Source organism: Myiozetetes cayanensis, unplaced genomic scaffold (assembly GCF_022539395.1).
Source record: "Myiozetetes cayanensis isolate MyiCay16 unplaced genomic scaffold, myiCay2020 scf12, whole genome shotgun sequence".
Lineage (NCBI taxonomy): Eukaryota > Metazoa > Chordata > Aves > Passeriformes > Tyrannidae > Myiozetetes > Myiozetetes cayanensis.
In genome coordinates, this window is record NW_026086826.1 from 28,050,966 (window position 1) to 28,065,450 (window position 14,485).

At 43.1% G+C, this 14,485-nt stretch overlaps 1 protein-coding gene across 3 annotated transcripts in view; it reads right to left on the minus strand.

Moving 5' to 3' along the window:
- The window catches only part of RABGAP1L (RAB GTPase activating protein 1 like), a 210,549-nt gene that overhangs the window by 181,454 nt on the left and 14,610 nt on the right, over positions 1-14,485 (minus strand). For 2 of the 3 annotated variants that reach the window (XM_050307379.1, XM_050307380.1), the window contains 8 exons: positions 10,873-11,040; positions 9,805-9,994; positions 8,665-8,875; positions 6,560-6,734; positions 5,675-5,835; positions 5,096-5,206; positions 1,805-1,871; positions 736-838 (listed from right to left, as the gene is read on the minus strand). In XM_050307379.1, coding sequence (XP_050163336.1) covers positions 736-838; positions 1,805-1,871; positions 5,096-5,206; positions 5,675-5,835; positions 6,560-6,734; positions 8,665-8,875; positions 9,805-9,994; positions 10,873-11,007 — 1,153 coding nt within the window. In that variant the 5' untranslated portion in view covers positions 11,008-11,040. Of the gene's footprint in view, positions 1-735; positions 839-1,804; positions 1,872-5,095; positions 5,207-5,674; positions 5,836-6,559; positions 6,735-8,664; positions 8,876-9,804; positions 9,995-10,872; positions 11,041-11,388; positions 11,546-14,485 lie in introns of all 3 variants that reach the window. The other variant, XM_050307378.1, reaches the window with a different exon arrangement.

The following is a 14,485-nucleotide window of genomic DNA, read 5'->3' on the forward strand; positions in this document are numbered from 1 at the left end:
AAGACAGCATGTCCTTGTTTTAAAGACAGGGGCCAAACATCAAGGAAAGACCACTGAGATACATGATCCCCGTGAGACAAAAGGAACATGCACAGGATGAGGTCACATTTTGAAGTGTAGACTTTTAAAGAGTTTTGTTATATGCTACTAGAAATAACAGGGTTAGAAAAATCCATCAGCAGGAACAGTGACACTGGCTGTGTAATGCTTGGATCTGACTTTAGGGAACTGATGTGAGCTCTGCCTTGGGACAGGAACAAACTGCAGATCTCCATTCAGAGCTTTTACATCCCACTAGAGAACACAGATTCCAGCACTAGGAACTGTGCTACACAGTCAAGCACTTGACTGCACCACTGCCAGCTGCCCCAGGATGCAGGGCATGAAATGCTCCTTGTAATCAACTCACTCACAGCTAAAAGAAACAGTGTCTGCTGTTCCCAGTGCTCTGCTGACTACAGCAGGTGGAAAACAACTTGCACGTGGCCCAGGACCCAAAACTCCCAGTAAGCAGGGACAGGCACATCAGCCCCAAACTCTGATTTAATGTCTCCCAATCAGCAACGTGCCATTCCAGGAACCACTGCTGACAACCCCATGTTGATCGTGTTTCTACAGAAGAATTGCTAGTGATGGATTCCTGGAACACAGTGGTGCAGACATGCACCCTGACTGCCAGGAGGAAGGACACATCAACCCCCTGTAGGGCAAAACAAACGTGCTGGAGTTCCTTACCTTTAGGAGTTTCCTCATTAAGCACAAGAAACATGGGTGCATTAGGATTCCACATTCCAGTAATGACATAAGCCTTGCCATCAGAACTCTTTCCCATGGATTCCTAAAAATAGAAGCATACAGGATTCTATGAGAGTGATGGTTTGAGATCAAAGAGATTGAGCAGGGGGAGGGGAAACAGTTCTGGGAACCTCCGAGTAAGGTCGTGTTAATTCACAGAACACAATCTGAACTCAGAATATGAAATAATGCAGTGAGCTCCTACTGGAATGAGGTAAGCACATGCTTCCTCAAGTTTTCTGGAGCAGTTCCTACAGATCCAGCAGGCCTGTTTGGTTTTATAATCAAATAATAAAAAGGGAACTAATTTCAGCAAATAAAATCAGGAAAAAAGTGAGCTTGGAGATACAAACAGGCAAATAAATGAGTCCTACAAGAGAAGTAAATACTGACAGGTAGAATCAGCAGCACAAGCACAGAAATGCACAGGGCAAAACTGGGACAACTGCAGAGCCACAAAAGGTCTGAAGGTTTTAACTTAAGCACTTCATAACTTGGAAATGGTTGCATTCTTACCCACAGAGAGAAAGCAATTTGGTATTAACACAGAAAGCATCCTATCATTTTGTAGTTCTTTTAAAAGCAGCTCTAAGAAACTAAATACTGTAGAAGAGAAGTGAATACTTCACCCTCTGAGCAAGAATTTCAAATCAAATGAAGGAAACAGAGGCCAAGTTTTCAGGTCCTTGGAAAAATAAGAGCACTTCCCTGGCACCCAAACATAAAAGCAGTTACTAGCTTTAAATTTCTAGGGAATGTGCTTAAGACAATACTCAGTTATTTTAACAACCTGATCTGTGCCTCACCAACTGAGCAAGAAACAGATGCCACAGGTTTCAACACGACCTGAAATATTCTGTCCACCTTATGTTTGAAGATACCAAACCCCAGGATTTCAGGACAAACAAACAAACAAACAAACAAACCAAAAGAGATGAGAGGTCTGTTTTCTTGGGGCTTCTTTCAAATCACCTCTACCTTATTAGAGCTTATCAGAGCTAAGCATTACCATGTCTAGTAAATGCATGTCACTGTTCTTCACATTTCGGCCAGGGCTCAGCAGCATCCCAAAACACCTGTGAAGTGCATTTACAACAAAAACAAAAGGGAGGGAAAAAAGGAAAAAGGATATACATTAGTTTTTCAAAACACAAAAGCATCTGCTTGAACATAATGGACAGCCACCTACTGCTTCTAATTTAAAGAGAACCTTCCAGAGCAGTTTGTTTTTGTTGGTGTTATGGCAACGCTCAGGAAACGTCACCTCACACATTCTAGAAAAGACAATGGAATCATTTTCCAGAGTGAAGGTGGCAGAAAGGGGCACCTGACCCGTGGAAACACGGTTACTCTTAAGGATAACCTAGAACACTGAGTTTAAAGACACCAACAGTTCCCTCAGTGATGGAGACTGGCAGGAAGAAATTCACTCTCTCCCCACTCTGTTTTAAAAATTGTTCTCATGCAATCACAGGAAAAGTTACAAACTCATCCATTCTATTATCCATAACAGCACTGGTGTAAAATATCATGTAGCATCATAGGCCCTTAAAAAAAAAAACAAAAAAAATTTGCTCAAATTTTAGACTTCATTCTTCATTTTTTAAATCTGATTTTGTGTATTACACGGGGCCTTGAATTTCAGCCCAATCATTTCACAAGAAAATTTTCAAAATATTTTTAAGAGGGAAAAAAAAATATTTTAATTCTCCAGACATTCAGGTTCTCAAACTTTGTGACTACTGAAGGCACAAATCCAAGTCTGAAGTTATTGCAAATCATCTTTATCTCTCTCTCCTTTGAAGGTACTCCATTATGAATAAAAAACACCCAACAGAATTATGTATTTGTAACAAACTGCAAGTTGTTTTGCACAGGCTTTTTAGATCTCAAATGAGAAAACTTAAAACAAAATAAAGAAAAAACAACTTGAAAACAATTCCATCCTGAAATATTATGGAAAACTGGGGTTGTATTTTGGAGGGTTTTACTTCAAGGACTTTTTCTTCAGTTTAGCTCAGTTCTCTGAGATAATCAGATAAACCAGTGTTTATCACTGACCCTCAGAACAATGCAATGTGCTAAACAGCAGTGTTTAGATACATGAACATTAGCAACTATCACTTTAATAACACTATTAACTGTCAAAGTCTTAAGATATGCAATTACTACACCCCCTGGTAAATCTTCCCCTATTACACTTGGGTACATGATTTTCATTTTCCACCCCATTACACTCAACGCTAACTTCCATCCACAACTGTATTTTCCCTTCTCCATAGTCTGCCACTGCCACAATCCTAAAAATCCAAGTGGTAAATAAAAGAGGAGACAACGATTTTGTTTTCCCTGTATCCACAATGCAGAGCCACGTGAAGCACCCGAAGCAGCTCAGATGCAGGACTTGGATTTAGCAGGACAAGCTGGATTCCCTGAGAGACTCCTCAGAGCAGGCAGAACCTGCCAGCAGACTGAGTGCTGACTGAGTCCCTCTTGTTCCTGGGGCTGAAACAGCTCTGACAGGGATAGAGTGGAGAATAGCAGGGGGTCACCACCTTCTGCTAAAGAGAACTGTAAGGCCAAGATCCAGAGGCAAAATACCTGTGCCTCCCACAGGTAGCAGCTCCCAGATCCTGCTCTTGCTGTGCATCACTCAGATGGACACAAGTCTCATCTATGCCAGCCAAAATTTCAGGGAAGTACGTTTAAAGAACAGTGGGAGCCAGGAGCACGTAACCCCTGCCGCTGACAGAAGCAGGGAATTGTGATGCCTGCAGCATCCTGCTGCACAAGGAGTCAGGGTTTGTCTTCCCTCTCACTTCAAAGAGCAAGAGGAGTTTAAATGAGTTGAGGACCCTCACTTGGGAGGAGCTGGATTTCACACAGACAGCTGACACATTCAGCCTCCAACGTGAGGAGTTTCAGTCACACCTCCCAGACTCAAAATGACCTGGGCAGAGCGTGGGCCTCGCTCTCACTTCTGCCTCGTTGGGTTTCTGCACCTACAGTGCCACTGAGCTGCTCTCTGCACTTGCACACATGGCACTGGTTTCTAGCCCAGCAAAAAGAACTGAAATTATTCTTCACTAACGGGTATTTCCATTTCTAAAACACAGATGTTACCCACAGAAAAGGCTGATGGTGTTAACACAGTAACATGGGACAGGACAATGGGAATGGCTTCAAACTAACAGAGGGCAGGGTCAGATTAGGGACTAGGAAGGAATCCTTCCCTGGGAGGGTGGGCAGGCCCTGGCACAGGTTGCCCAGAGAAGCTGTGGCTGCCCCAGCCCTGGAAGTGTCCAAGGCCAGTCTGGACAGGACTCTGAGCAACCTGGGCTAATGGAAGGTGTCCCTGACCGTGGCAGGGGGTGGAATGGGATGAGTTCTAAGGTCCCTTCCAACCCAAACCACTCTGGAATTCTGTGATCTTTAAGAGTTTCCAGTACTGCTGATCAACCAACCAATATTCTGTAATCCAGTTCTAAAGACACCAGTGCAGACCTTGAGCCAAGCTGTACCTACATAACTCAGGATTAACTCTCCTGTGTGACTATTACCACACTGCAATGAGCAGAGTCAATCCCCCCGTGTGTCACAATGAAAGGTTATTTCACTTTCAGAACAACTGTCTTAAAGCAAATTGAATTTTAATACTGTGCAGGGTTAAGACAACAGAATTACCTACAAGCCTGTGTATGTCATGCCAATTAAATAACTTCTTCACAGCAAAGCTAGTGGTGACCAAAATAACATCCTAATTGAATATCCTGAACAACACCAAAATAAAAGCTAAGTTCTAAGGAAGGCAGCCTTACTTTGGGGAGAAAAACAATCAAAAGATATTCAGAAATGCTTCACTAACTGAATGCTGAAGCCAAAATTATTTAAAATAAAAATACACCGAAAATAGGTGGTTTTAAAGCTGATGAGTAGCAAAACCACAGTTTTACAGCACAAAAGAACCTTGATTAATTCTGCTTTAGACTCCTTGTCTAAGATTTTTCTTTCATTTTTGAAGTCAGAGCTTGAGAGCAAGTCAAGACATCAGTCTTATGTTTTGGGACAGCTGGGGGCAGGTCTTCTTGATTCTGATGTTACCTTGAATTTCCTTTTCACTAGAATGGAATCCTCCTGTTGTTACTCTTTTGATAAGATTGCCATCTGGTGGCATTAATTCTATTGTGCAGTCATATTTGGGTTATTGTTGTATTTTTTCTGTCACATAACTCGCAAAGTCAGAGAAAAGTACATCAAACACTGTTCCTTCAAAAATTCACCATTTTTATAAGACTCTCACCTTTCAATGGCCAGTTCTTTGTTTGAGAGTTGCTGAACTGTGATCACCACTTTCTTCTCAATTCCCTGCTTAAGCTTGAAATACAATTTATCTCTATCCTTTGGCACAGGGCTAAAAGAACAGAAACATTCTTAGGCACAGGTATAGAACATGAACTGTTAAAACATGGAAAAGAGTTCATATTTCCTAAATTTCCAATAAATTCAAAGTTTATTAGCTTATTTAAAAAATAAATTTAAAAAAGATACCACTAGACTGTATTTACTCAAGAAAATTGTTCGGACTGAAGTTTTTAACGTACTTCCTATCATGTCTTCCATTTACACAGGCACTCCTTGAGCATCCCTACCTGAAAACATGCACTGAAAAGAAATTAACTTAAAAAAAGGTATCCTGAATTTTAATCTTTTTACAGAAAAAACACACAGAGAAGGAAGTTGTAAAAGCAAAACAACAGCTTCCTTTTCATAGCAAATCTGCTCGTGAAAGGAGGTGAAATGAATTTTGCTGCAGCGCAGCGGCCGCGCACTCTGAAAGCATCCAAGAGATTTCTGCTTTTTGCTTTTCCTTTCTGATTACCTGAAATTCCCTTTTCCATCATCTTCTTTGACTTCCAAGGAGACACTGAAAGTGTACACATCACTGTCTGGAGTGGGCAGAACAAAGTCCTTCCCGTGGTCGGACGCTTGTTTGGAGGAGCGTTTGAACGCCGTGGAGAAGCTGTATAAGATCCGACTGACCTGCACGGGAGCCACAGAATCATCAGCTCAACCCAAAATGAGAGGGTTTTTCATGGGGTACTGTGATGTAGTTTTGAAGGTCACTGTTGCCTCCCTCGTGCTGAGCACAAAGCAAGCCTCACACAGCACAAACACTCAGCACTGGGTGTTTAATGACCAAGTCAGTTCAGTAACATCCCCCATTCCCATTCCTGTCACATTCCCTGCTCATGTCATGCTCAGTGAGTTAATATAAATTACAAGATTAGGAATGCAGCTCATTAGGGGACCTGGATAATGTCCTTTTCAGGTTGTGTAACAACACAACACACAGCTTGCTCTGGCAGATGTCAAAAACCAAGATTTCTTCTTTTTCAACCTTTATTTTTCCACCTGATAAAGTCCTTTTCTCCCAAGCTGTCACACAGTTCTTGTTAAAATATCTAGGGAGAGTGCTGTAAGATGGTTTTTTGTAATTCAAAAGGTCTACATTGCAACTTTAGTTGGAAACATACCCAAATGAGGTCTGAAAAACAGAGTATTTGTCTTAACCTCAGGCTTTCTAAATCTTCACACTAACAGTGCACTTGGGAGTTGTGTTGAAATACTAAAAGAAACAAATTATATTAATATTCATGTGTGACTGCAAACATATTTTTCAAGGCACTGCAGACCATTTCCACACCTGAACCACCTCTTACATGTGGTGTGGTAAGAGGGATGAGAGCGGTGTTTCAACACTCACAGCCTCTTTAATCTCACAGGAGAAGACGTGGATCTGGAACTCGTCCGTGCCACAGCTGCTCTCGGTAAACGCGAAGCAGTCGCTCTCTGCGGTGCCGCTCTGCCCACGCACACAGAACAGCACCTTGTAGATGGGGAACGAGGCCATCTCCGCGTTGCTGCGCTGATCTATTATCCTGGCAGGGAGGGGAGCAGGGAAGATCAAAGGAACAGGTCAGCACCACAGGCAGGTCTCCCTAAAAGGCTTGTCTGCTATCAGATAAACCAGCATCTAAACTCTAAATACTGCTTAATTCAAGTACATGACATGGGCAGCGGGAACTGTAAAGGGTATGCTTTCCAAATTTAAGATGTAAATGTTTCTGGTTGTAAAACTGACTTTATTTCTTTTCTATTCCATAACACAGACAAAGACAGAACCTCTATATGGTGCCATGACAATGGCCCTCATTGTTCTGCAATGGAAAACACAAAAGAAGAAATGTAGAAACAAGAGCAACCATAAAAATGTGATTTGCATATGCCTCGAGGAAACTTCAACAGCGTAAAAGAATTTACATCTCCATTTAAGAAATCATTAAGGAAACATTATTTATTCAGAACTGACAGGACTACACAGCTTAGCAGATGCTTCTTGCAATGTTCAGGTGAGTGTTAATCATAGATCTAATGGCTCATACAAGATTTTAAATTCCTCTCCAACTCAGAGCCCAAAGGACATTACAGAAACTTTGAAGATGACATTAGGAGTGGTGTCTCAGAGGGAGTGGGTTTAAAAGAGTCACAGCCAGAGCCACAGAGCCTCTGTCTTGTCACTGCTTGTCCACATGCACACTCACACCAAGGGGCAATAAACACTGGTCAGCTGGAATAGAATCCCAAGTCTGTAACAATAAAAACACAGAACTGATCTAAAAGCTCAGAGAGGATCCAGCACAGTGTAATGTTGGGGGGACACAGTAGATAGAACCCCACAGGACAAGAATTCAGATACCAGGAATGGAAACACTCCTCAAAGACAGCACTGGTGTCACCTGGGCTTTGATGGAGTGTATTATATCACATGTGGGTTCACCTGTCCGGTTCTGTGCAGGTTCTTAGGTAGGGCTTCATTTACTCATGTCCTCTGACACTAAAGTGCAAAGGAACCTGCAGTTTCACTTGCAAAACAACTCTCTTGAATGGCCACAGTGGGTACAAAAATAGGTACAGCACACCCAGCATCTTGTGTCTGGGTGACAGTTGCCCATCACAAAAGCCTGGAGGGTAATTCTCTAATGCAGATGAAATATTGTGTGCCACTGAAGGAAATACTAAATTGCATTCAAAGAGCAAAGTGGAAGAAAATAATACAGGTGCTTGAAGGTCCTTCTGTCTTCCTCCAGAAGATGATAAGCAAATAAGCACAGCTCAGGCAAGGAAGGAAATCTAATCACATCCTTCAGGTGCCTTGGCATCTGAGCTTAAAAACAAAACCTTGGATATTGAGGTGCTCCCCACTTCTGGATGCCAGACTGCTACAGGTGCATTTGTGGTGCACCCTGATGAAGAACCCTTGACTCTCTCCTCACTAATTAAGAGGCCCTTCTCACATGGGGGAAGTAAATGTTTGCTAACACCTAGAGACTGTCAGCACCTGCATCGTGAGGCACACGCAGGTCTGAGCTGGCCTGGGCACAGCAGTGGCTGCAAACAGATCAGCACCTCAACTCCACCATGTGTGGAACAGTCTAAAACTGACACTTGTGGAGCAAAGCCAAGGCCAGCAGGACTCCTGCTTTCTCAACACATGTACCTTGGAGGGGATTACAGAGGTATTATCAGCACTCCCTTTCCAGTATCTCTCTTATTATCACCTCTGAACAGAGATGCTGTAGAAAGAGATGCTTTTGCTCACACTGTAAGGCAACTGCACCACCAGCCACTTGCTGCAGGGGAGATCTGAGCACACCTTTTGTTGCTTCAAAGGAATTTCTCAAGATTAACTGTCTCCAGCACCAACTCAGGCACAAACCCAGCAATTCTACTTGGCTGTGCAAGCAGCAAGGTCAGAAACCACCTCTTACGTGTCTGCTCAAGGAACAAACAAAACACTTGGCGTGTTACCTTACGGAGCCTTCTGGAATGTTGGGAACATAGAGAGTTACAGGGACAGGGGCCTGACTGCAGGACTTCATGCTTGCCATGGCATGGAGCGCCTCGGGTTCACTGCGAGGAGCCGCCACCTTCGTGCAGCCCAGGTACGAGAGCTTGTTGAACAGCACACTGTCCTCCTCCAGGGGCTCGCTGGGAGAGCACGGCCTTGGAGCACAGATTTCTGCAAAGGAAGGAACCACAGGTTTGTTCTGAATGAGCTCCACAGCAAAGTCTCCTGCGTTTCCTAGGGAGGGACACGAGAGTGGACAGCCCAGCTCCAACAGTAAGAACTCCACCTGGCAGATTAATATTGATGTGAAGTCTGTTCTAATCTACTGCACGTTGCCAAGTGTGGCACGGGGACAAATCGCCTCTTGATGCCCTTCAGCAGCACTAGAACACAGCACAGACATTCCAAACCTTTCTAACTAATATGCCCTCTTATTTCTGATTATTCCTAGAGCTGATACTGCCATAATGCTTAAATCACAAAGGCTGCAGAACCGAATTATTCCTGTTGGGGCTGGAGTGGGGCAGGGGGAAGGTCTCTACAGGTATCTCTCTGCTCTTGCTGAGGGCTGTGTTCTGATTGAAGCACGTCAAGCAGAGAGCCAGGAAGGTAAGGTTCTCAAAAATACTGCACACATGTAATTAAGAGATGGGTGTTTCCATTTCACATCAACTGTCCATCTTACTCTACCACAAAACCTTCTTTCTTTCATTTACCAAGAGGTGCTATGGGAATTATCTACCATAATACCACAGAAGTGCTCTGCATGCTGCTGAGGGAAAGAGAATTCTAATTCAAGGCACATAGAGATGGCCAGAGCCTTGTATTCCCGATATATATAATGGAATATATACATTTTTTATATTGTACCTTTATATATATACACACATCATCTGGAAAGAGAATGGAAATTATCAAGCAGAGCAGCACAGAGCATCAATCTGATGATAATCTATTCCTCAGCTAATAAAAAGAGGAGGTCCCAGAACAATTTTGGAATGAAGCTCCAGAAAGCTTTATATTCATTTTAAGGTTAACTCCAAAGTGCACAAAGAGAACCCTGCCAGGTGTGCCCAAAGGGGGAAGCCCCCAGGCAATACCTGTTGTGGAAGGGTCCAAAACGAGGTGCAGAGATGGGGGGTTTGCCTGCCCTGCTGGGCCATCTGCAGCTGCCTGGCCACTGCCATCACTGCAGCCTTCCTGGACAGCACAGACATTCTGGTTCTTCTCAGAATCCCTCAGAATCTCTTCCATTGCCTTCTCCAGCTGATCATCTCCATTGGAAAATACCTGCAAGCACAAGGGAATGACGTTTTCAAAGGTAGCTGTAGTTTTACTTTCACTGTTACTTTTCAAACATCCAGTCTGGCTCACGGCAAAAGTTAAGAAGCTTTGCTGGACAAGACAACACCCTAAGAATCAACAACATTAAGTCAGATATAATGCAGTGTCACATCCCATTACATATAATGCTCAATGTTAATGCAGACAGAAATCATGGCTGTAAATAACTCCCAAACAGTTCTGCTGTGACAAACCCAGTCATTACTGTCACTTCAAGGGGAACAAATTCCTCTTGTTCCAAGCAGACCAAACCCAGTAAATCAGCTCCTCCAGCTCAAGTGGGGAAATGTATAATTAACCAATCAGCTGCCACCCAAGTGCTAAAACATTCTGCTATTTAGAGGTAGAAATGTTTTAGAAAAGCTCTTAGTCATGCCTAAACTAGCACTAAGCAAGAAAACTAAATTAAAAACTAAAACCCAAGACCCTCTGTGGTCTAGTTCTATGTAGCCTAATTACATGCTTTTGAGATAACAGCATTCAGAGTCTCTGATCCCTAAATAAAGAATATTTCTCAAGCTTTAAACCAAACCTCATTCTTTGAAAAGAACTTTTTAGTCCCTTACTAATATACAAATCCACAAAATACACACAAAGCTGATCTCTGAAGGAGTTATTAAAAGGAAACTTCAAGTGCCACTTTTGGACAGATTTGCTTAATCCGAGCTGTTAAATTTCACCGGGAAAGAGCAAGGACAAAAATCACAGTCTCAGAGTCTCCTCAAGCACACACAAGTATCTTTGATTAAATATTCAAAAGAAGTTGTAATCTTTTGATCAATACAAATCTTGCTACATATTTAAAAAAAAAAATCATAGCAAACCTTTAGCTGAGGTTTTTCATCTTTTCCAGAGGTGTCCTCAGGCTGCTGCTGAACCAAGACAAATTCTTCATTAATTAACGGGGACACAGTTTCAGGAATCCTGCTGGCTTTGCTAAATGATGTTTTGACTTCCATCTCAGGTCAGTGTTCTCCTCTTGCCACCAGAAACTAATAAAGAAAGAAAAATGTTCAATAATGAGTTTTGAAGCTGCACACCATATGTTAATAGATGTATAATGAAGTTACTGTGGATTAATATAACATTTAAAATTATATTACTGTATTTACTGTATTCCTCGAACTCTGATTTCATTGGTATAAGGAATCTGATGATGTTTATAGTGGTGCTTAGAAATCCTGTGATTTCACAGCCAGGGCTGTTATCTCAGTGCATAGATAACAAAGCAGGAAGTTCACCTCACAGCCTCCACTTCCTGTTTCTAATCTTCCAGAGTCTGCTCCCCCTGCCTCCCCAGTGCCTGCCCCTGGTTATCCCTCATCCAGGCTGTTCCTTACCCAGAGTGCCACACAGGTCATGGGAACATACAGATTTCCAAAATCTGCATGCTCTCCACACAAAAACACGTTTAGCAATTGATTATGGCAGGAGTCTCCAGATGATGAAGTCAAAAGTGACACCACCCCACCATCACCTTCTTCTCAGCAAATGTCCCTGCAACCAAGTGCAACAGTTCAAATTAACCACTCCACTTCAAAAACAACAATCAACACAAACCACAACAAAACTCTAAGTATTATGGAAACCAAGAACACAAGTTTTCCCTTGTCTGCACAACAAAAAATAAATGTAGAAACGAAAGTAAAAGAGCAAAATAACCATGAGCTTCCAAATTACATGTTCATATAAACCCACAGCACTGAAAGCATTCTGAGCCCTCCAGCATGGGGACAGCGCCTGTAGGGATCCACCAGATCAAGGCAGCAGCACCCACCTTACCTCAGAACGTCTCCCCGATTCCTGAGCCCCAGCCTGCCCTTCCCAGCAGCACCACAGAGCACAGCTGTGCCAGCCTTGCTCCTCCTGCAGTTCCAAGCACCCAGTGATGGAGGAGGGGATGGTCATTTCCATCCAGCTAAAGGGAATCACACAGACAGCACGGAAAAAAAAAAAGCCCTGCATGTTCCCCCCATTCTGAGCAGGTGTTGCTCGCGTCAGCCACCAGAGAGTTCAGCAATTTCCAACCACAAAACAGCTGTGGGAACCACACACAGCTTTCAATACTGTAATATTTGCTATCGTTTTTGAAACTGCAGTTCTGAGGGAGGGAATTACATGTGGAAATCCCACAATAATGAAGAACTCAAGCGCTGCTGGAAACTGCCTTGTATGGCAGAAGAACTCACTAGAAGAGTCACCTTCAAAAAAAGCCACTGAACAACAGCTACAATATTCAGAGTGGTTACAAATTTGGAAGAGCAGTTTAGTACAGTCTGATGTCTTTCCTATCTCCAGACTAAGCATGAACTCAGAAGAAGGACTATTTTCCTGACAGATGACATAATCTGAGCCCCACCCAAGCCTGGGTAATGGATTGACCACTGGAGTGGTTTGTCTTTTTAAAGCATCTTTGACTCAAAGATTTTCCTGGCACAAGAAAGACCAAGTTTAATGCACGAGATTTTAAGTACATTACAAACAGTTTATTAATTCCAGGTTATTTTTTAACAAATGTTGTGAAAACACTGCTGAAGAGCTTGTTTGCAATAACCAAGGCAGCTCAAAATAATAATATAAGGTGGTTGTACTATATTAATTATCAAAGCCAAATGCAGGCTGCAGACATGGGTGTATCACCAGCTCTTCTTTCTGCAGGGAGGTAAGAACCACTCTGTGAACTGTGAAATGTTTTCTGCAGCAGCAGCTCAGTAACAAAACCAGGGAAAATGCACCATTTGCAAAGCCAAAGAAAATTATGACAATGCAACTAGAGAAGCACACAGAGACACAGTATTTGTTCTTGTTTTTGTAAAGGCAGTGTTAGAGGATTCTCACCTCCCAAATTCTAATCTGAAAGACAAAGGAAATATTCTAAACTTTAGGTGACTACAAGCTCCTCATTGAGATCAGGTCCTTAAAAAGCATACCAGACACATTCCTGCAATTACTGCTGACTTACAAGGCCTTCAATGTCTTGGAGAGTGCACTCCAAGCCTGCCCTTCCAACCAGCTTAAACCACCACAGTGCAGACACACAAACCTTATCCATGTACAGCTGAATAAATCAGCAGCTCAGAAGCCCTAATTCCAGCCTTTCACCACGGACTGCTCCCACCTGCCCTGAGTGTTCCTCTGAATGCCCTGTATCCCCCTGCAGGGCAAACAAAGCCACTCTGGTGTCACTTCAGCAGTGCAACACCAACACAAGCCAGTCAGGCATTCAGGAAGAGCTTTACACACCATATTTTATGATCAGTCTTCAAACAAGAGTAGAGTTTAATGCCAGAGACAAATTAAGTACCAAAAATCATGAACCAGTCAAACAACTTCAACTCTGACATGAACTTGACTCAACAGTATAACTGTGAGTCTCATGAAGACTGAGATTCACACCACCTTAAGGACTAAGCTACCTAAAGAGAAACATTTTCTATGTTTTCCTTTTAAAGGCCACATGACCTAACACTGCAGCTCAACATCTCTGAGGAAAAGCAGTTAAAAGAACAAAAACCCCTCTGAAATTACCATGCATTAGGGTTATTTGAGGAAGGGAAAGAGAAGAACATCTGAAGGGGGTTTTTTATTCGTTAGAAACAAGAAGAGAGACACACACACACATTCTGGACTTTCCAGTCACCTCCAGTCAGTGGATGGTTTCTGTCATTCCCCTTTTGTCATCTGCTCTAGCCCTGTTGGAGGACTTAATCCCTTTTTACTCATTCCTGAGTTATGTACTTCAACTCCCCCTTTCCCTACAAATGTTAAGAACTAACGACAGTGTCAACTATTCCACACTACAAACCCCAAGATCACACCCCTACTACTGAACTCAGACATGTCTCATCTTTTTAATCATCCTTTCTGATGAAAACCTTAAAGCCAAGAACGTAAGAAATTGTTTCTGGTGGCATCAGTCAGAACACACAGACCAGGTTAGGTTTATTCCCTGCAGGCAGCAGCAGCCCACCCTGGTGCTGAATGCTGGCTCAGAATCCTGAGAAAAGGGATTTTTTTACCTTTGTTTTACCAGTTTAAAGTTTCTGGGAGGGCAGAGATCAGCACAGAGGGGCTGAGGTAGGGACAGGAAAGGCAGCAGTGCCCGTGAGCTCCCTCAGCCCCAGGGCCACAGTTTAGGTGTTGGTGCAGTTGAGTTCCACGTGAAAAACACGGCCTGTTCTGCCAGCACGGCTCAGACTGAAAGCTCAGAGCAGATGGTGCCTTCCCAAACCACCAGAGCCAGGAGTCAGAGCTGCTCCTCCAGCAACGCCTTCAGAAAGACGACAACAAATTGTGCTGTGAAAGTTCTCCCCACGGTGGGAGACACTGGGAGGGAGGTGCTACTACTGCAAGGAATAACTGCTACAAAAGGGGGACCTGCAACAGTCCTGCAGCTTCCTACAGAGAGGAGAACTGTCCTCCATACTTTGGTGAACA